Consider the following 22,989-nt stretch of genomic DNA (forward strand, 5'->3'; position numbering starts at 1 on the left):
ATTAGCAAAAAAATTTCTACTGCACTTTCATTGCTCTAATTAGTGAAATTAAAAAATAAGTTTTTTTTCTACTTTTTATTTTTGTTGTTTGTTTTTGTTTAGTTTAATTTATCAAAATCTGTTCAAACTATTTTCTATTAATTTTGTTGATTTTTTGGATTTATCAATAAACAACTTGACGCTGTTGACAGATCACACACTAAATTACAGTGATGACTGATGACACCCAGCCTAGCACCGCCAATAGAAATTTACTAAAAGGAGTTGCACAAAAGTCCTCTTTGTGAAACCAATTAGCAAAAAAATTTCTACTGCACTTTCATTGCTCTAATTAGTGAAATTAAAAAATAAGTTTTTTTTTCTACTTTTTATTTTTGTTGTTTGTTTTTGTTTAATTTAATTTATCAAAATCTGTTCAAACTATTTTCTATTAATTTTGTTAATTTTTTGGCTTTATCAATAAACAACTTGACGCTGTTGACAGACCACACACTAAATTACAGTGATGACTGATGACACCCAGCCTAGCACTGCCAATAGAAATTTACTAAAAGGAGTTGCATAAAAGTTCTCTTTGTGAAACCAATATAGAAAAAAAAATTCTACTGCACTTTCATTGCTCTAATTAGTGAAATTAAAAAATAAGTTTTTTTTCTACTTTTTATTTTTGTTGTTTGTTTTTGTTTAGTTTAATTTATCAAAATCTGTTCAAACTATTTTCTATTAATTTTGTTGATTTTTTGGATTTATCAATAAACAACTTGACGCTGTTGACAGATCACACACTAAATTACAGTGATGACTGATGACACCCAGCCTAGCACCGCCAATAGAAATTTACTAAAAGGAGTTGCACAAAAGTCCTCTTTGTGAAACCAATTAGCAAAAAAATTTCTACTGCACTTTCATTGCTCTAATTAGTGAAATTAAAAAATAAGTTTTTTTTCTACTTTTTATTTTTGTTGTTTGTTTTTGTTTAGTTTAATTTATCAAAATCTGTTCAAACTATTTTCTATTAATTTTGTTGATTTTTTGGATTTATCAATAAACAACTTGACGCTGTTGACAGATCACACACTAAATTACAGTGATGACTGATGACACCCAGCCTAGCACCGCCAATAGAAATTTACTAAAAGGAGTTGCACAAAAGTCCTCTTTGTGAAACCAATTAGCAAAAAAATTTCTACTGCACTTTCATTGCTCTAATTAGTGAAATTAAAAAATAAGTTTTTTTTCTACTTTTTATTTTTGTTGTTTGTTTTTGTTTAGTTTAATTTATCAAAATCTGTTCAAACTATTTTCTATTAATTTTGTTGATTTTTTGGATTTATCAATAAACAACTTGTCGCTGTTGACAGATCACACACTAAATTACAGTGATGACTGATGACACCCAGTCTAGCACTGCCAATAGAAATTTACTAAAAGGAGTTGCACAAAAGTTCTCTTTGTGAAGCCAATATAGAAAAAAATTTCCTACTGCATTTTCATTGCTCTAATTAGTGAAATTAAAAAATAACTTTTTTTTCTACTTTTTATTTTTGTTTGTTTTTGTTTAGTTTAATTTATCAAAATCTGTTCAAACTATTTTCTATTAATTTTGTTAATTTTTTGGCTTTATCAATAAACAACTTGACGCTGTTGACAGATCACACACTAAATTACAGTGATGACTGATGACACCCGGCCTAGCACCGCCAATAGAAATTTACTAAAAGGAGTTGCATAAAAGTTCTCTTTGTGAAACCAATATAGAAAAAAATTTTCTACTGCACTTTCATTGCTCTAATTAGTGAAATTAAAAAATAAGTTTTTTTTTCTACTTTTTATTTTTGTTGTTTGTTTTTGTTTAGTTTAATTTATCAAAATCTGTTCAAACTATTTTCTATTAATTTTGTTAATTTTTTGGCTTTATCAATAAACAACTTGACGCTGTTGACAAATCACACACTAAATTACAGTGATGACTGATGACACCCAGCCTAGCACTGCCAATAGAAATTTACTAAAAGGAGTTGCACAAAAGTTCTCTTTGTGAAACCAATTAGAAAAAAAATTCTACTGTACTTTCATTGCTCTAATTAGTGAAATTAAAAAATAACTTGACGAGCAAGAATCACGTGGGCATTCTTGTCAGAAGAAAACGTGTAAACAAGGATTATTGGAAAACGAAGGGAATAAAGGACGCGTTGATTCGTGAAATAAAATACAAACACAAACAAAATTCAAATTTTCTCCCTTGTCGATGTAATGCACAGTGTTTGTAGCAACACATTAAAGTAAAATAAAACAAAATTAGTACAAGATGTCAATAATCACTATCACATATATTCCCTAAAGACACTTATGTCTTTGTATTTTTGTATGTTGCAAATTATTGAAAACTGTGTCAAAACTTTTCTAATAATATATTTATTTCACTTCTTAGTGAAATTTTACTAACTAATAATTATTCACTTTAATTTAGTTGGTGGCTTTGTGGTAAAAGTGCCACTTTTGAAGCGGGAAATCTGATGATTTTTAAAAAAATGTGGAAATAAGTATAAAAAAGGAATGTAAAAACACAGACCTAAAGGCAAGCGTAAACCCCGAGACGTTTAAATACAAAAATTGCAGAACGTAAGAGCGGAGAAAAGTAAATAACCCACAGAAATAGGAAAATATTCCAGTAATAAGAGGTAAACATACTCGTAAAGACGCTAAATTATAAACGTAACACAATAACGTAATAGAAGTTTAAATACTGTTTAAGTAACTTGAAAATATATAAGACCGGAAACATTTAAGGACGTAAACGTATTTCATTCCGAACAAGAACTGAAGAAAAAACTTTTATTTTTTATTTGATTTTACCTTTTAAACCGACGTTTATTTGTATGAAAGCAACCTATTAAAGCTATTGTTTATTCGCAAGCGGATTAAAATCTTTAATTCACTGTTTTATTGAATGTATAGAAACAAATTTATTTTACAAAAATTCACCATTCTATTTAATTCTGAAATCAGATTCAAAATTTAATTTTTTTTTTCGTATAGGAAACCAAAAATGAAGTTTCAAATCCGAATTTTAGTAATCGGACCATTTTTTCAATTATTTTAATTTTAAAAAAATAGCTCAAAGTATAAAGACTATCAATCTACTCGTTTAGGAGATACAGTACGTACATTTTGCTACTTATAGTGTAAAATCTAAATACTTTAAGCTATTTTTGAAATAAAAATAATAGAAAAAAAGCTACCAAAATTCGGATTTGAAACTTCACTACTGGTTTTCTATACTTACAAAAAAATTTCAAATTTAGAATCTGATTTCAGAATCAAAAAAGAATAGTGAATTTTCTATATAAAGCACTATTTTAGATATTTTATTATGCATTAGTTATTTGAATATCAGTTTTCAAAAACTCTATGTCTCATATTTCATCAATTTTCCAGAAGTCACAAAAGTCTCATACAAAAAATATACAATTATCGCGAATATGACCAAATTTCAGGTTGTCAAATAAATTTTTTTCGGTGTTCGCTTTACGTGTTATTTTTCTTCGTGGTAGCTTGTGCATCGATTTCCAGGAATCTTCAAATTACACTGGTGTGTGAAAAAAAAAGTAACTTTTTTTTCGTATTATTATTATTATTCGTGCTTATTATAAATCTAATGCTTCTAAATCGAAATATACCTTGGAAACAAAAAATATGTATCAAACAAACTTTTTGTAATATATTTTTTAAATAAATCGTGGATTTTACTAAAATTTATTGACTGCGACAATAATTTGCTATAACCCGTTCTAAAACTCAAAAATTAAATAGTTGCACATAAATGACATTTCTCTTTGTAGTTTTTTCTATTCCATTTTTTTTTTATTAAAGTTTTAATTAACAAAAGTGTATTGTCATTGTTTCTAACGATCTTCTGACTATTTTTCGTTGTATTGTGTCTCATCTATGTGTATTATTTCTTGATGAAACCTTTCTTCATGTTTACCGATGCTACGCTAAGAGTTTTCGGTAAAGAAATGTGAGAGTCAAAAAAATTAATTTTTGAAAAGGCATATTGCATATTTCAGATTTTTATAAGAACAAAAAATTAATAATAATAATAATAATAACAATAATAATAGTAGTAACAATAGTAATAATAATAAATAAATAATAAACAATAAAGCCAACACTGTAGAGGTGTGACGTAAATTTAAGGGTTCCACATGCAGGCCTTTCTCTTAAGTAATTTGTAGATGGCGTCAGCAAAACTTTGTGAGTACATACGGAAATATGATATTTAAATAAATTAGTCATTTTTAGTCATCCAAGCTTATTTATTTTATTTGAAATCCTATCATATTTACGAAGACCAAATACAAATCTACAAGACGTATTTTGAATTTTTTGAAGACGGTTACAACTAGAAATATCTAGACATGAAAAATACACAGTTAAACAATAATTTAAAACAGAAAGTATGAAAGCTTTAATAAGTTTTTTACGTTGTTTAAAATTAATTATATTTATATTTGAATAAAGTAATCTAAGAGACGAACAAATTTTTCGCACTAAAAGTGCAGTATTGCTCACACATCTAATTTCTTCGTCAAGGATTAGACCCAAACATTTGATTTCACTAATTATTTAATGTGTGATTAGTTGATTAGTGATTACTGATTACTAATAATAATTTTGATAAATTAAAAAAATCATTAAAAAAATATGTGATAGCAAAAAAAAGTTACAAATTCAGTACGTTTAAACTTTCATATTCGTAAAAATTTTATTTAAAGGAGGATTTCGTTGCAGACCAACGTTATCCAGTAATTAAAAAATGCAAAGTTTGGTTACATTCGCCAAATTGTTTCAGGAAATGCGTTTGCCCGAAGAAGCGTCTGTGGTTTCTGGGGCTTTGTCCTTGCCCTTGCGAGGCTACACACCATCCCCTCCGTCCACCGCCCCTCTTCCGACGAAGTTCCCCGGCAAAGAGCTGGTAATGAACAGTATTCGTAGTGCCCCAAATTTGCCATCGCATCCGAAAAGTCGCTTAAAAGACTTGCATCTTCCCGTAAAGTCTCTCCGAGGCCGTTCGCCCAATAGTAGTAGTGGCAGTTTGCAAATCCAGAGAAGTGCTTTCGACATCGAGTTCGGTAACAGCAAACTCATCTCGGAGTTCAAAGGGCGGCCGAGCCAACCCAAGGAAATGAAAGAGTGGCCACTCAAGCGCCATAAAGGGACTAAGGACAACATTTTGGAGTTCAAGGGCCGTCGCAGGAGACACAAATACTCAAGCACCGAGAGCATGACGGCCAGCAGCAGCGGCGGCAGCATGGAGAGCATTAAGAGCAGCACCAGCGAGGGCAACAGAAGTACAACGAGCTCCGACAGCCGGCAGTCCTCCTCTCTGAGCTCCCACAGCTCGGACAGCGGCGGGACAAAGGCGTACTGCGGCACCCAAAACTCCAGCTTCCTCGCCCACGCCAACAAGCTCCACATTCTGAGCCCCATCTCGGACAAATCATCTCAGGAACCAATCTCAGAAACCTCCGACAACAATCGGAACAACAACTCGCAGAAGTGCTCCCCGGAAGAGGCCGCCACGCCCGAAACGATGAAAGTCAAGCGGCGTCTGCCCCAGAACAAGAACCTGCTGAACCTGGGCTTCCACGCCGGCGACCTGGAGATCCAGGGCTCCGACAGCGGGATCTCGATCCAATCGCGCGAAGGCATCAAATCGCGGTTCGGGTTTACCGCGGCTGAATTACCGAGTCAACAAGATTTCTCCGATCTGCCGTTTGATATGCCGAAATTGCGCCGGCGACGGATGATTACACAAGACGCGTGCACGTCAGGCAGTGCCACTTCGGTTGATTTGAGGGATTTACCGTTTGATATGCCCAAATTGAGACGGCGGCTTCGAATACAGCCGAGCACTGAGTCAAGTGTCTCGCAGGCGTCGTCCAGCCAAAGTGTCATCGAAGCTGACAGGCAAGGTTCGTTCTTTCATTTCACTAGTTTTAGGCGGAAGTGATCGATCACGGGATTTACTCGCCTCTGCAAATCATATCAAATTCGCATTCAACGCGGCTAATCGCCCCGCATGTCAATACGCTCAAGATTGAACACGGGGCGGAAAGCGATTCAATTGCGTTTAATAAAACGCAAAGTCCACGTCTTTCAACTTGAAATTAAATAAAAAACTATTTTTTAGTTGACTTATTTTGTTATTTATTTGATTCAAGCATTTTTATCGTATTTAATTTAAAAAAAATTAATATAAATAAAAAACAATTTTTTAGTTTGCTTATTTTGTTATTTATTATTTGATTCAAGCATTTTTATCGTATTTAATTAAAAAAAATAATACAAATAAAAAACAATTTTTTAGTTGGCTTATTTTGTTATTTATTTGATTCAAGCATTTTTATTGTATTTAATTTTAATCTTGCGAAACGGTTGTCATCTTACATCTACTGTGATTCAATTTATTTATTTTTGCTACGAAGTATTTTCCCTTGTAAGGCATAATAATTTGTTATAATAACAAATGACAAAAATCTGTATAATACAAAACGTTTGTCTTTAGAATGAGAAGCGGTGCAAATCAACGCGACAATATCAGATTTTTTAACAAACTTTTCCCTAGTTGGTACGTGTAAAGAAAAAAAAAATTATACGGCAACTTAAGGAAGATTTAAATACCTGTACGTGAAAAAGTATAAGTATAAGTTTTATAAGGGTTGATTTGGCACACGAATCCCAAGTTTTCTATGAGATGAGTGCGCCAAAACCCTTATAAAACAAGTATGTGATGCTATTTTTTATACTTTGCGCCCCCTTTTTTCTTATTTTAATTAAAAAAATTGTATACGGAATTTTGAATCAGTTGGTAACGGTAATAAATAATAAATTAAAAAGAAATGATGAATAAATCGATCGAACATGTATTCCACGCATTACCGATGAAACTCTTGAAAACTAAATATCTCTAAATTCAACTGAACAACAACATGTATGATAAGATAACTGATAATACTGATAATGTGGTCCAGCCCAGCTCCCGTCTTCTGTAGCTCAGTTATTAGGTTATTACCTATTAGTCAAGTTGGGCTTTTGATATTTTGTAGACGTTACTTATGCTCTAGAACGTATTTCAGGAAAATATTTTTGATATACAGAATGTATCAAAAAAGGTGTGACGTCATAATTATCAGTTTTTTTGTACGGCATGCTATTATTTTTGGTGGTCATTATGATACCATTTTAGCATCTTACATGTCCCTAAAATCTTTTTCAATTCGGTTCTGGAATTACTGTTAGAAAAAATAAAAACCAAAAAATCGGTTTTACACCTTTAGTTTTAAAAATCATTAAAAAGTATAACAGTGTTTTTTTGACGACATTGTTACTACGTAAGTGTTAAACAAGGTTTAACAGACTTATTAAGTAAGTTTGATTGATTTGAATTACAACAGGGTGTTTAAAATTTATTCCCAAACTTTTTAAACTTTAGAACTTTTTATTTTGCTTATGTCAAATGGCAACCCCTATGTATTTTTATATCGTTTACGTCTTTTTGAGTCTAATTCTAATAGTAAAATATTATATTCAACTCATTTTCGTGTAAATCGGTTTATTTATTCCACCCCATAGGTGGTAAACCACTTGTTATTATCCGTGATTTAAAAATAAAGACACGAAGAATGCGAGACACAATTGGTCTCGAAAATTTCTATGGGATTGCTTTTTTGAAATTTAACAACTTATAAACATTAGACAGATAAAAAATACAGTGACAACTTAACTATTTAAATGGTATTCTAAATAAAATGAAATAAGAATTGCTGTGTTTATTTTATTTAATATCAAGTTAATCTTGAATTAAAATTTGATTGCAATTAACATGTTCTGTAAACCGATTTGTAAACTTATTTTACATTAACTAAGTAATAAATTAAATATGCAAACAAATCAACAATTTTTTTGACCTCTTAAAGTGTCGAAAGGTCGCGACGAACTTTTTTAATTTTTTTTCATTTGTGTTTTAAGAAAAACAATAAAGAATCTAGAACTAGGTTCAACTCTAAGCCCATTTTTAATAAATTACAAAAAATTATTGACAATTTTTATAATACCTAGTACCTAATGTACCTTCACCGAATAATGTTTTGATATTAACGCTTTCTTTCATGAAAATTTTTGTACAAGAAGCTAATTTTTGACTATTACACTATTACTAGACACAAGGCAGTGAAATCTGTCCTGAGAATCCTGTGATATTCGATAATAACCCGTCCAAAGGGACAAGTAACTACGTTTTTTGGCAACACTTCGACATAAACGTATTTCTTACGCAATTTTTAGGTTCAAAAACAATAAAAAAACACAATCTGTGGCAAGTGAGATGAGCTGCTGCCAATTTTTTCACTAAAATTTTGACTTAGGGAGGCATTAAGGAAGGCCGTTTAATACAACGAGGTTTGTTTATTGACTGCTTTCAAATTTAAAATAACCATTCATTAAATTGTTTGAATGAGTCCAAAAATTCAAAGTGATTGGTTTTCTCTGTAATTTTAATGGCCGACCTCAAACGGTCCAATCAAACTGCTTACAAATACAACCAATTTACAACAATCATTATCGTACCCTACGTTCATTCATAAACGGATGAGTCTGTCCTTGTTGCATATCTGATAATGTTAGATGATTTGCTACATGAAAAACATCAAAATTTGGATAATGAAAGGAAATATATACGAAATAGTGAATTGAAATTCTTGTAAATTAATCAAAACAGACAAATTATCGAAATGAACGAATTCAAATCATCAGAGCGCATGCGCGCGCATTTTTAACTTGACATTTGACGTTTCTACAAAAAATCCAACAAAAAAGACGAAAAGTCGGTGAAAACTGTCCCAGGATATTCAAAAGTGTGAAAAGGTGTCACGGTGTAGGCAAAATAACTTGGTTTTTATTCCGCTTTACTGGCAATTTTTTTGGTAAATTTTGTTTGGTTTTTGAAAAATTTTGCGAAAATGAAAAGCGTGGTAAAACATCTGAATAAGCCAAATCGCGGGCAAAACTAAGTATCATTTTGACTTTTGGACTTTTTGTGCGAAATTACTCAAAATAAATAGTTTCTGGTAAAAAAATACGTAGTAAAACGGTCAAAAAATGAAATTTGCCTTATAGTTTAGTAATTTTTTTTCCAACACAATTGAATGCAGTATTCGGTACAAGTTGGCGATATTTGGGCGAAATAATTGCGATTGTGATTTAGAATTTTTGACGTGTTCTCAAAATTAACACAATTTCCGACCGAACTCGGGGACACAAACTATATTTTATTAAAGCTTGTTCCCCAAATTTATTGAAATATATTCAGACGTAATTCCTGTGGTTAATGTTACTACAATTCCAACCAAGCTATTAATTATCCAACAAAAGGCTAACATGTTCCGCCGTCTTGAGATAAGATTCACAAAATTTCCACTTGAAGCCCAAATGAACAAAGACCCGAGACCTAAATGTACCCTCTTTAGCTAAATTCGAAAACTTATTTAAATTTTTCGTCGATTTTAGTTTAGCGTTTTAATTAAAATTATAAACCTTTGTTGGCAAAACAAACTTCGGGGGTGCAAAAGTAGCAGTTATTTGGTCGTATCTTTTCACAATTATTCTCCTCTTATTTAAATCGCTTTATTTCCGACTTTTAACAGTTCAGTCCTCGAAACCATTTCGTTATCGCCTTGCGATGCTCGACCAATCCACGAATGTTTCAGAATGGCTTTAATTTAAGCAAATCCAAAATTTTTACTGAGACAAACGCTAAAATTTGTTTAGTTGAAGACAGGAAAAAAGGGCTAATTTGGTTTTAGTGTCTTCGTTCCGGCCGAAGCTGACCCTGAATTTGGGGGAGTTGGACTTGCGTCAGCGTCCGGGCCTTGGATTATCTCTTGTTGGACTTGGAATGAACTTAAATAATCCCGAAAACCCTCCCACAGCGGACGTCATTGATGTCAATTTGCCACTGGAGAAGCAAGGGTATAAAGACAAATATTGTGTTTGATTGCTTGTCTATTTTTATTTGAACGTAGATGGTTCCACGGGGCTATCACTCGCGTCGAAGCGGAGAACGTGCTCAGGATGTTACGAGAAGGGAGTTTTTTAGTTCGGAATAGCGAATCGACGAAACAGGATTATTCGCTCTCGCTGAAGTAATTTGAAATTGTGTTGTTGGTATCGAAATTCCTGAGTGTTTGTTTTAGGAGCGCTCGTGGCTTCATGCACATGAGGATACAGAAGGACGGAAATGACGAGTGCTACATTTTGGGACAGTTCAGTAAACCGTTTCATTCGATTCCGGAAATGATCCGCCATTTTTGCATAAACCGGCTGCCAATCCGAGGGGCGGAACACATGTGCTTGCTGCAGCCGGTCATTGCGCAACTCTTGTGATAAGATAAGGTTTTGCTTTTCTTATATAAGACGCACATTTATTAAAGAAACGATCTATTTTTTCTGTAAAACGGTTAAACCAAAGGCTTCCACATGAGTAGAGAAAATGAGATTTTTATCTACGGTGTTATTTGTTATTGATCACTCTTTAGTTGGCCGTATGAGATACGGCGTCACTTTAATTGTTAAATAGCAATTAGGGTCCAGGCGACCTTTGAAGGGTGGTCCGGGCCCTAGTAGATGTGCAATATTTCGTTAGCCTACTTTGTTCAGTTTTGTCTTGTTTTAGTACGGCTACAGAAACTATATTGCCAAAGAAAATGACTGTGAATAAAATATACATACCTATATATTATATACATTTCGGTGTAAGAGACTAGTTTTAGGTCTAGCCTTAGGTCAATGTTTTAGGATTAGCATTCTAATAAGAAAACAAAGCAAATATAAAAGTACTTTAACATTATATTACATTTCACTCACATTATGGCTCATTGCGACATTATATCTACTTTAGCAAGTATTGTTATTTTCGATTTCTATTACTTAATCTTTCAAAAATTCTTAAAACTGTTCTAGACGCTATATTATTTACCAATGTAATATAGTTTAGAGACTTTGTGATGAATGTGTTAATAAGGGACTGAATAAAAGTACGTAAGAACCATTTGCGTTTTGTTTCATTCAATTTTACCCTTCACCCCACCCCTTCAGTTGTATGTTGGGTTGACTAACCTACGTTAAACCGACTGAACAAAAATATGGAAATATGAAAGTTTTTATTGTTTGAACTGTTTAAAGTAGTTTAAACAAAATACTTGCCACCAAAAAATAATAATTGGTGAAAAACATAGGGCTACAACGGTATCTCAAAAAACAAGTTTCATAAGACCAGTCTTGAAACACGAATTCAGTTTCAAAAACGAGTTACAAAATAGTAGAAGGATTTTTTTTAGGTTTTTAAGTTTTTGCTTAAATAGCAGCCTTACATGGCTTATATATTTCTTCACAAAAATTGCAACCACTGCAATTGAATTTAATTGATGTCAAAAAATTTTTTCATATTGGAATTAAAATTAGACTTATGTATGAGAAAATTTCGGCGGTATTTGGAAAAAAGAAAACCCCGACCGGCGGCATATATCAATATAGTATTTGTATCATACCGCCGTGACTAACGATTTATTTTCAATTTTTGGCGGCTTTTTCATACGTAAGCAGATAATGCCGCCGGGCGGCGGTCTTTTTACTATCAACTAAAAGTACCACCTGCGGCCGTTTCGCTAAAAAAATAAACGGCGACTTCGAGTAAATTTTAATAAACTTAATATGAATGCTTTTTTTTTCATGTAGTTGATGATGAAATTTCTTGTCCCAAAGCTTCTTATAGTTTCTGAACTTTCATCATAAATCTGATGAATAATGAAACCTTTTTAATTTTTTTGTATGACTGGGTAAAGTTATTTTATTTTTTTACCGACAGGAACACTTAACTATCGCGGGCACAAAAAATAAGACACATACACAAATCGAAATAATCCCAAAATTTTTGGTCACCAGATTTAACCAAAGTAACATTAGAATTCCAGAATTGTTGTATTGATGAACAACTATTTTTGGGCAAGTAAAGTACTTGAAATTTTCGCCCAATGTTTTTAACAAAACTTTTTTGCGAATATTTTTTTAAACTTTTTTTTGTTGTATTTAAATTTAAAGCTTTTCTGTGGTATTTGGATAGATAGAATTGTCACTTATTATAACTAATAGAATTTACCAACGGCGTTACAGAGCAACATTTAACAAGTCTTCAAACTTTGATTTCAAATCGAGAGGGTGACTTTATGCTCTTTATATATGAGTTTTATAATTTCGCTAATGCGAAACTTTTATAAGTGTAATTAAATAACGCACTTTTTCTCAAAAAAAAAGATTGCAGCAACATTCAGATATACCTCCTTATTAACAAAAATTTAATATTTTGTAAGTCAAAAGGTGGAATTTGCAGGCGCTTTAAAATATTACTAAGGATATCAGATTTTCACTTAATGTTATTTTAATTTTTTTTTGTGATAAGCTGAGTACGCTCAAGATTCCGCAAAAGCAAACACATGCATGTAAGTTTGTTATTACTGTAAGAATAAACTCGTGCGACTGATTAAATGACAACTGTGGCAGGGTTCTTGATGACAATGACAATGAGCCTCTAATTTTTTTCTGTAAATTTGCAAGTTTGCTTAGGACCGGCTTTACTTACATAAAAAAATATATTGTCATATCTTTATCATCAACATTTTACTTAGGTGTTTAAAATTAAAACCTTAATAATGCATAATGCACACCTGTATGACTTACAGAAATTTACAGATTTTCATACACACCTAGCCCCAGTGCGATCAGATTTGCAAAAACCTTAGAAATATCAATTTACAGGAATATGACTTTAATTTTTTTTGTATTTAACCCTCCTGGTGATAGGATTTCAAAAAATCCTAAAACACGTGTTTCTTTTTTTGAGCCGAAAAGCCAGATGTACCAATTTTTCATGCATATTATTATCTTTACAAATAATTAATTGAAAAAAAAAATGAAAAAAATGACGGATTTTTGTATTTAATCTCCTTAGGGTTGGAATATTTATATTTAACACCCCATTCAAACACAGAAAAAAAACATTTTTGACCTAATTTACTGATTTCTCTTTACTAAAAAACTGAGTTGTTATTCGTAACAAAAACATAAATTTTGAATGAATTTAAAAGGGGTTTTTGGTATTTTTTTCGAAAAAAACGTAAAATCAACATTTTCGACCAAATTTGCCAATTTTTTATAGAAATTTTGAAAAGACGTGCCTATATAACTCAAAAGTGCTAAAGTCGAAACAATATTTTGATTTTTTCAACTTGCAAAATTTTGCAAAAATTGATTAATTTTAATTTTTTGTTAAATTTTACTAAACGTCAACTGCGTTTCCAAATGATATTGGACTAAAAAGCAAAATAGTTTACTTTTTGATCCATTTTATTTAATTTTTCAGAAATTATGCGATTTTTTTGCGAATATTATTCTAAATAGTTGAAGTAATACAGTGCAGGCTTCCACAAAAAAATTCCACAAAACGATCGATGTCTCTATGTGTAACTAATAGTATATTGTTTTCCGCTATGACTTATTTTTTTAAATACTTACTTTTCCTAAAAAATACCATTATTTTAAAACTGGACTTGGACAGTTCTTTCTTTGCAACGGTGTAAGATTTTAAAACAAATTAAAACAGCGGGAGAAAATTTAGAAATCAAATTTAGTTATAATCGCAAACCACTCACTTTTCGGCAAAAATGACTAAAAAAAATACTTCTTTCATCACTGAACACTTGTTTAAAAAAAATCAATAAAAATTGAGTGGGGTCCTTATCATTGTATAGAGTCAGGTGTGTAAAAATTCAAGAATTTTATGTCTTTAGATTAAAAGTCGCCGGACCGGGTACTTCTTTATGTTTCTCAAAAATATAAAAAAAAATTGAAAAAAAAGAAACAATAATGAAAAAAACCATAATTAATTACACATAAAAAACTTTTTTATCTTTCCGTTTTTGCTTTATTTGAAAAAGAGCGATTGTGTGTTTTGGTTTACTTTAAACTCACACTGTATATAGATTATTAATAGATATTATTATTTATAGCTGTTCCAATCTTTTTGTTTGAGACAACCAGAAATACACCGGTGTCACAAAGTTGCGTTATTTGAATGCAAGTGGAAAACACCCAGTGGGGGAATGTTGACATTTGGGTACACAATAGTGGCAGCATTGTCGAGTAAATTTATTTGGTGATTTGGTTTTCAGTGTGGTGAACCTTTAGTCAGGTGTGTAGTTCGAAAAAATTGGGTAAACATTGAAATCAGTTGATTTTCTTACCCCCTTAACCCCTTTAAATTATTCGCCAGGCCCACCATCTACGCAGATCGTTCAGTAAAAAATAAAAATAACTAGTCATCATTCCAGGCAAACATGGCCGACGATGATGCGGTTGAGTCAAAGAAAAGTGAGGAAAAACCCAGTGAAAGCGCCACAACGGAGCCAAAAAAGAAAATAACGGTGACGGTGAAGACGCCCAAAGAAAAGGAAAACTTCGAAGTGGACGAAGACCTTGCTGTGAAGGCTGTAAGTCGCGTTGACAGGCACCTAACCTAATTCTTGACGATTATTTCCGTATTGTAGTTTAAGGAGGTCATAGCTCCGGTGTTTAATGCGGATGTTGACCAATTATGCCTAATCTTCGCCGGGAAAATCATGAAAGACAATGACACCTTGCAGCAGCACAATATTAAAGACGGCCTCACCATACATCTGGTCATCAGGGCTGTGCCCCGCAGCACCGAGTCGGGGCCCTCGCGCCCGCCAGGTAAGCCCCAACCCAACCCTTGGCCAGAAATCATTCCACGACATGATTCAGCGCGATTGAATGCGTTATCGCCAGACTTCTTGATTTCATTGTGCAATGGCATAGTATAAGTTACATATAAATAAGTATCTATTGTAAAAAAGAATCCTTTGCGGAACAGTAACACGTATATTATGTGACTTATACAGGGTGAGTCACTGATATGGGCATGCTCGATTACACCGCCACCGGCGATGGTATCGAAATGAGGGGGGCAAAGTACAGTTTCTAAAATTATTTGCCCTATATGGGATGTCCCATTTTTACAGTGCAGCTTATGACAGAGTTAATGCCACCCCTCGTATATTTATACATATTTAAATTTGCCCTTTTTCAGGCTTTACAAACTCATTAGTCATTAGTTTTGCAATTTGCTTTAACTGTTCAGAAGTTATTTAATTAAAAAATCACAGAGCGCTTGGTTTTTGGGTTATCATGTTGGGACTTTGTCCCTTCATTTTTGTAAACTTTGAAGGCCCGTAACATAAATAGCACCCCCCTTATTTTATGACTAAATATTATTCAGCGCTTTACTTTACATTTTTTTGATCTCCTAAGTTTTTTCCTAGTTGATAGTTTGGGAGATAATTCCGAGGTTTTTTGAAAAATGTTCACAATGTCTTGAATATTAATGTAATGTGTCATGAAAAACGGTAACTTCGGACATAACAATGTCAGAAGTACAGCTAACCGATCTGAAGATGTCTCCATAATAAAACAAACCCCTGCTCTTTTTGACCGGAACCATTGCCACCAATAAATCATTATTGCCTCGTATTTTTGATGAATTTTGCAATCACAGTTTGTGAGTTTGACTATAATTATTATTGTAATTGTAATTAGTGGATTCGCATATTGTTTGTACAAGCCAAATGCTAAATTATATCGTATTTATAATTAATTAACATTAAGTCGCTGCAAAAATTATTACTTCTTAGTGTTATGCCATTTTAAATTCTGTTTTGTTTTGTTTTGTGAAATATCCGTAAAAAATGTCACTAGTTGCAAAAAACAATTAAATAAAAACTCAAAATTCAAATTATGGGAGTTGCAACAATTCTACTAAAAATTGTATTTTAAATCGTTCAAGTACCTTTGTTTTAAAAGGACACTATAGAAATCATAAAATTTTCTTAATTACTATTTTAATTTTTTTAATTTTAATTTTAAGCTGGTTCAGTCCAGCTCCCGTAGCTCAGTTATTATTAAAGTTGGAGTTTTGATATTTTGTAGATGATATTTATACTCTAGGACACATTTCAAGAAAATATTTTTGACTATACAGAGTGTTCCAAAAAGGTATGACGTCATAAGAATAAGTTTTAATGGCATGCTATTATTGTTTTGTGGTCATTATGATACCTTTTCAGCTTCGTACATGTCCCTAAAGTCTTTTTCAAATCGGTTCAGGTATTACTGTTAAGAAAATAAAAACCAAAAATATCTGTTTTTTACCTTTAGTTTTAAAAACTACTAAGAAATAGTAACAGTGATTTTTTTATGACATTATTACTAGGTACGTGTTGAACAAGGTCTAACAGGCTTATTAATTAAACTTGATTGATTTAAATTACTACAGGGTGTTTACATTTTATTTCCAAAAAAACGAACAATTTTTTATATTACAACCCTAACGTAAATCCTAATACATTCGGAGTTATTTGATAAAAACTAGTTTTGTCAAATATTTTGATCACAAATTTAATGAATAAAGGGCAAAGATGGCTCCAACCCTGTTTATTTTTATATCGTGTTCGTTTTTTAATTATGCATCCAAGGATTTTAAAATAGACAGGGGTTGTCTTTTAAAATAAGCAAAATAAAAGGTTCTAAAGTTTAATAAGTTTGGAAATAAATTATAAACGTCCTGTAGTAATTCAGATCAATCAAACTCAGATCATTGTCGTCAAAAAAGCCCTGTTTCTATTTTTTGTTAATTTTTAAAACTGAAGGTGTGAAACCGATTTTTTTTTGTTTTTATTTTTTTTTAATAGTAATCTCTGAACCGATTTGAAAAAACTTTAGAGACATGTAAGAAGCTAATGAATAAAAAAATTTATTAATTTATTGGATTTAACGTGCATTCTTCAGAAAAAACAAATTATTTTCCAAACTCTCAAAAAAGTGCAAATTTAAATACAGTGGAGTCCGGTTATAACGAACTCCGAAAATGCATCAAAATCAGTTCGATATGTCCGAAGTTCGCTATAACCGGTAAATTAAAAAAAATGTTTTTTAGCAGTTATATTTACTTTACACATGAAATAAAACAAAATAAATAAGTATCGATTGTAAAAAAAGCATGAATCTTTTGGGAAACAGTAATATGATACTGTGTGAACTATACTTGTGTAAATATTATACTAGAGCTCAAAGGAAGTAAAAATATCTCAACTTGCATAATCCGAATATTCATAGTTTTTGAGATACAGAGTTTTGGTCGGCGAATAAATTTGGGCCCAAAAAAAAATTGTATATCAGTTTGGCCCCTGAGCTTAGTTCTTCAAAATCTATTACACATAAAAAAATGTAAAAATTTACTAAATTTTATTTCCTCAAATGTTTTATTGATTATGTAAACTTTATAAAAAAAAGTACTCAAAAGAAGCAAACCTAGTTAATATTGCCTTTTTTGACGAATTTTTAGACGCTGAAGTGGAGTTTCGGATAAAGCAATTTGATTTATTTTGACCTTTTTGAGCTCTACTATCATAAAATATTAGCACAACTATCAAATTAACACTGTAATTAGGTTTAAAAACACACGTTATCACCAGTTAATATGTTTTCACTTAGTAATTCGATAATCTATTTATGAGTTAACACTTCTCTTGCTGCTTTGTTATTATCAACCCCTACATATTTTTCAAAATTTGGTGAAAAGTTTGCTATAAGCGAAAAATTGCATCACATTTTAAGTCAAATCTAGTTTCTTATATTCGGAATAAAGGGTTAAAAAATACATTGAGCTTATGGAAAGATTTTCAAGTGTTTTTGTTTCAGCGGACGTAAGCGCAACCCCGTTTAATTTGGGTCCTTTGGGTGGTTTGGCGGGTTTGGATTCGTTGGGTGTGGGTTCTGGCAATTTCATGGAAATTCAAAGTCGGATGCAGACTGAGCTTTTAAATAATCCTGACATGCTAAGACAACTCTTAGACAATCCATTTGTCCAACGAATAATGAACGATCCAGAAAACATGCGAGCCCTAATAACCCGCAACCCCCAAATGCAGGAACTAATGGAGCGCAACCCCGAAATCAACCACATGTTAAACAACCCCGAATTGCTGCGTCAGACGATGGAACTCGCCCGTAACCCGTCAATGTTGCAGGAGTTGATGCGGAGCCACGACAGGGCTATCAGCAACCTGGAGAGCATCCCCGGGGGCTACAACGCCCTCCAGCGCATGTACAGAGACATCCAGGAGCCGATGTTTTCAGCAACTAGCGAACAGTTCAGTCGTAATCCTTTCGCCGGTCTTGTTGATAATAACCAAAGTGGGAATAACCCCCAGCAAGGGACGGAAAACCGGGAGCCCCTCCCCAATCCCTGGGGCGGTCAGAGGCCCAACACGAATAATAGCTCAACGAATAGGCCCCAAAGACCGGTCATGAACAGCCCTTCGATGGCAAGTTTGCTGCAACAAATGTCCGAAAATTCAGACTTGATGCAAAATATGCTGTCAGCACCTTATACGCAAAATGTACTCGAGGCCTTAGCTAGCGACCCAAATATGGCAACGGCGCTCCTTTCTGATAACCCCCTGCTTTCGGGAAACCCACAACTGCAGGAACAAGTCAGGACGATGATTCCCTCGTTTGTGCAACAACTGCAAAATCCCGACATACAGAACGTAATGTCGAACCCACAGGTATTTTTTTTCAAGTTATTGGAAATAATTTTTAATCTTTGAGACCGCTTTGTTTGGCCTAAAATACCTAGTCATGAATGAGTAAAGTTTTTTGAATTTTTTTCATCCAAATTCTTTTTGAAAAACAAATCAAGTCGGACAAAATAAATTAAAAAATTAAATTAGCGACTTTCCTAACACAAAATCATACTAAACTTAAATAACGTTCATTTGAATTTTTAATTTTTATCTATTTTGGAACTATACAGGTTTTGTCAGGAATATGTGTGTTAACTTTACCATGCAATATAACTAACAACTTTCATTATAACTTTTTGCAAAATATTCATTTTTATTTTTACTGTTTTTTTTTCTCTTTTCTTTCAACAATTTTTATTTTTGTTTTAAATTGTCCATTTTTATTACAAAATATCTTGGCATTTTTATTTTGTATTCATCGGCGGGTACACGTTAAGTAAAATTGCAAAACTTATGTTGAAAAATTACAAATAAAAAAAATGTTTTTGATGAGCTAAGTTACTTGTTAAAATTATCATAATAACACATTTTACGGATTTTTTACTTATTTACAAGGAATTGTAGAAAAATTCTGAAATAATTTACATGTGTAGTGAAAAAGTAGAGTAAATTTAAAGTAAAAACCAAATTTCATAAAATATTTAAGTCCAGAATACACATTAAACAAATTTTCATACGGTTTATTACGGTATATTTAAAAAGTACATAATCTAAAAGAATAAAAGATATTTTTTGTAAAATCTTTATTCCTAAAAACTGTTCAGAATAAAATAGAAATAAAATAATTTTACCTAAAAATTTTAGTTCCAAAATGTCCAAAAAACAAAAGTAACAGGTTCATAGAAGCGAGAGGAGACATTTTATTAAAAGGAGTTTTTAATTAAGGATTTTTGAAAGTATGTATTTGGTTTTATGTTTAAACATTTTAAGAAACGTTAAACAGCAAAGTTGTTTTTACTCTGTCTGGCACAAACTAATAAAATAGAAGTTTGCATAAGTTAAACCTTTTTTCCAATGATTTTTCAACAAAAATAGGCTAAATCAAGGAAAATTTAAATATGTAAATTTAAAACTTGCATCGATTGAATAACATTGCGGTTTCTGGCTTATTTATTATTCAGCACAATAAATACAATAAAAAAATAAAAAGCATATATTTGCATAAATTAAACCGTTCGTTGGTCTTTTGAACTATTTTTTATTTGTTAATAATAAAAATAATTTATTAAGTGCGGATTTTTTCACAGTTTGAAGTCCAGGAAACATTAAAGAAGCAACAATATTTTTATTACTAAGATAACAGTGAACGTCTGATTTTTTAATTTATTTTTGTAGTAGTCAACTAATTTTTTAATGTCTTTGTGTACAGATTGAAAATTTAAAAAATCTGTCATGTAATACCAAGATGTTACTTATAGTCAAGCATCTTAATGCGTCTCTAAAAAATCAGAATAAACACCTAATTGTGTGTTTTTATTTATGAGTTGTGTAAAATCTTTCGCGGAATCGTTTGGTGTCGGAAAAAAACAAAATATTTCTCTACGTGCTATGTCTGCTAAACCAATAATTATTATACAAAATTCATTTTCTGTCAAAACATGTGAAATTTTCTACAATTTCTTCTAAAAATAAATTATTTAATATTAAGCTGCTGAAAAAAGTTTTTCTTATGTCATTGTAATAAAACAAACGATGGTTATTTGTTTCGTACCCTGCACAATGTAATTCAGTAAACTTTATCTTGCCTGAAGACATGGAAATTTCAATAAATATGTATTTTTTTTGACGAACGTTTTTTTAACATTAATTGGTTTACTATTTATTTGAACATTTGGACATAATATAACAAATAGTACATCGAAATTTTTAGTTCGGAAATTTATTGTTGACTTTCAAGAAGATTTTTTTTACTCTTTTGCATTTATTATCAACAACGAGTTAATTAATTCAACTGAGTTGGCTGACTGTTGAAAGACTGACAGTGGTTTTTCTTTTAAGTTTTTAGTTCTGAAATAATCTTCAAATTTATTTTTATTTCAATATTGTTTTTATTTAATTTTTAACTTTTTTTATGTATTTTTATATTTTCTTTGTTAAGTTGAATAGCTTCAAGCCAGACGTCACTTCCTCATCTGTTATTGTTATTATTGTTGAATTTTATTCATTAAAATGCATTTATTCATTGAAGTTGCAACTAATACTATAATTAAAATATTTTTTTTGGGATACTTCTTTTGCATAAATGTCTACTTATATAAATATTGGCGTGTTTGGCATGCACTCACGTATAACTACTGAATACATATTTTTCTATATTTTTTTAATTTTGGCAGTTTCGGTGGGACTTTGGGACAAATTTTCTATTCTTTTATGTAGTTGTTAATTAAACTCTTGGCTTTTTTAAATAAAAACAAGAATCCGAAAGTCAAAAGTTTAATTAACAATACATCCAAAAGTCCAGAATTAAACTTATTATATTTTTAGAGTGGAGTTTACAATTTTGTTAAATTAATGAAGACTGCTGTATTTTATCTTTATCCTCACTTCTTAGTAATAATTTCTAGAGACTTGAAATTAAGTGATTTAGTTAATTTAGTGAGTAAAAAAACAAAAAATCATAACAAGTGCCAGAAAGACACCACTTTTTGTGGATGTTTTGGGTGTTTATGGAGTTTCCATAACAGCACGTAATTTTGATGGGTTTATCTCAAGTTACGACTCATGCTAGAACAATTTTCTTGTTTTCGCGATGTATCTAAAGGCGTCATGAATCAATTACATAACCTGATTATTTATTTTTGTATTTATAGTTCTTTACAATTATTAAAAAATTTAGGCTCTCAATGCGATTATGCAAATCCACCAAGGGATGGAAACGCTTCGGCAGACGGCCCCAAACCTCGTAAATACTTTCGGCGCCGGTGGCACGACTGCAACCACAACGCCATCTACAACAACAACAACAACTACTACGACTACGACTCAGGCAAACACAACAACGACTCAATCTAGCACGAATTCAGACCCGTTTTCAGAGGTGAGTGTTGTGAAAGTTTGCCGATTGTGTGTAATTGTTTCGTTTAGTTTATGGCCCGAATGGTTGCGGGGATGGCATCTCAGCGTGATACAACTTTACCTCCAGAGCAGCGGTACCAAACACAGTTGGAACAGTTGGCCTCGATGGGCTTTGTAAATAGAGAAGCGAATCTGCAAGCTTTAATTGCCACTTTCGGCGATGTCAATGCTGCAGTGGAGAGGCTACTAGCGCTCGGGCAGTTATCCATGAGCTAACCTATTCATATATTCCAACTGTATTATTATTATTTTTAAATTTTGGGCTTTTTAAAATATTTTGTTTAGGATAGACTACTTTATCTATGTATTAGACATTCGATTTTTTCTTACTGGGTTGTATTTGGTGCCACTTGTTTTCATTGTTTTTGCCATTATTGTGAACAGCTCGCTTCAAATTGTACAGGGCGAGTTTCCTGAGTATTTTTTTCTCCACCTCCGAGTATAATAATCACAGGAACCAGCGTTCGTTTTAAATACTTTTTATTTTCTACGAAAAAAGTATTTAATAGCAAACGTGGTTTCTGTGTGTTTGTTTTTGAGGTGCAGTGAGGTACCTTTAGCAGACTAACCCTGTATATGTGTTTGAAGGAACTGTAGGACACGGAATTAATCCAATGTTGATTTGACTTGGAAAATGTATATCTATAATTAATTAGAGACTATTTTAGCAACACGTAAAGTATTTTATTATCGACTTTAATAATTAACCTTTCATAGAAATATTGCAATCATGGCAAACACTAGTCAGATGGATGGTTTGTCAGCAAAAACGACTGATCTGTGGCTTGTGTAAAACAATCAAATGATATTATCAGTTAATGTATTATATGTTATATGGGTGTCTAATTTTGAGAAATCTTATATTTTTAATATATTGTTTTTGTTGAGGAAATTCGTTGTTAATATTTTTGGTTTGAGAGGAGTGATTACCAACTGTGCAAATTTTAAATTTTATACTGCTAATACAATGGCAATAACACTAGAGTTATGTGTTAAGTGGCTCAAACAATATTCACTGTAATTTATTATAGCTGTCAGTGTTTCTGAGGCGACACTGGTTCATGGAGACTACGACCACAGATCGCTTTTTCTTCAAACTAAACGAACTCATAGCTAATAGACATACAATTTTTTGTGCATT

At 31.9% G+C, this 22,989-nt stretch overlaps 2 protein-coding genes across 5 annotated transcripts in view; both read left to right on the forward strand.

The window, feature by feature from the left end:
• The window catches only part of hwt (heavyweight), a 63,640-nt gene extending 52,530 nt beyond the window's left edge, over positions 1-11,110 (forward strand). Inside the window, exons 5-8 of the mRNA XM_064359337.1 lie at positions 4,856-5,978; positions 9,867-10,032; positions 10,086-10,205; positions 10,257-11,110. Coding sequence (XP_064215407.1) covers positions 4,856-5,978; positions 9,867-10,032; positions 10,086-10,205; positions 10,257-10,446 — 1,599 coding nt within the window. The 3' untranslated portion in view covers positions 10,447-11,110. The remainder of the gene's footprint in view (positions 1-4,855; positions 5,979-9,866; positions 10,033-10,085; positions 10,206-10,256) is intronic.
• Positions 11,111-14,164: 3,054 nt separating this feature from the next.
• Positions 14,165-22,521, forward strand: Ubqn (Ubiquilin). 4 transcript variants are annotated; one of them, XM_008202497.3, is made up of 6 exons: positions 14,165-14,305; positions 14,445-14,603; positions 14,661-14,844; positions 17,887-18,755; positions 21,610-21,810; positions 21,858-22,521. In XM_008202497.3, the coding sequence occupies exons 2-6, from the start codon at positions 14,451-14,453 to the stop codon at positions 22,062-22,064; spliced, it is 1,614 nt and encodes a 537-aa protein (XP_008200719.1). In that variant the 5' UTR covers positions 14,165-14,305; positions 14,445-14,450; the 3' UTR covers positions 22,065-22,521. The 4 variants fall into 4 exon arrangements, with proteins under 4 accessions (XP_008200719.1, XP_966582.1, XP_008200721.1 ...); XM_961489.4 differs by having other exon boundaries at positions 14,216-14,327; positions 14,387-14,603; XM_008202499.3 differs by having other exon boundaries at positions 14,220-14,305; positions 14,433-14,603.
• The last annotated feature ends 468 nt before the right edge of the window (positions 22,522-22,989 follow it).

The sequence above is a fragment of the Tribolium castaneum genome, chromosome 10, assembly GCF_031307605.1.
Source record: "Tribolium castaneum strain GA2 chromosome 10, icTriCast1.1, whole genome shotgun sequence".
Lineage (NCBI taxonomy): Eukaryota > Metazoa > Arthropoda > Insecta > Coleoptera > Tenebrionidae > Tribolium > Tribolium castaneum.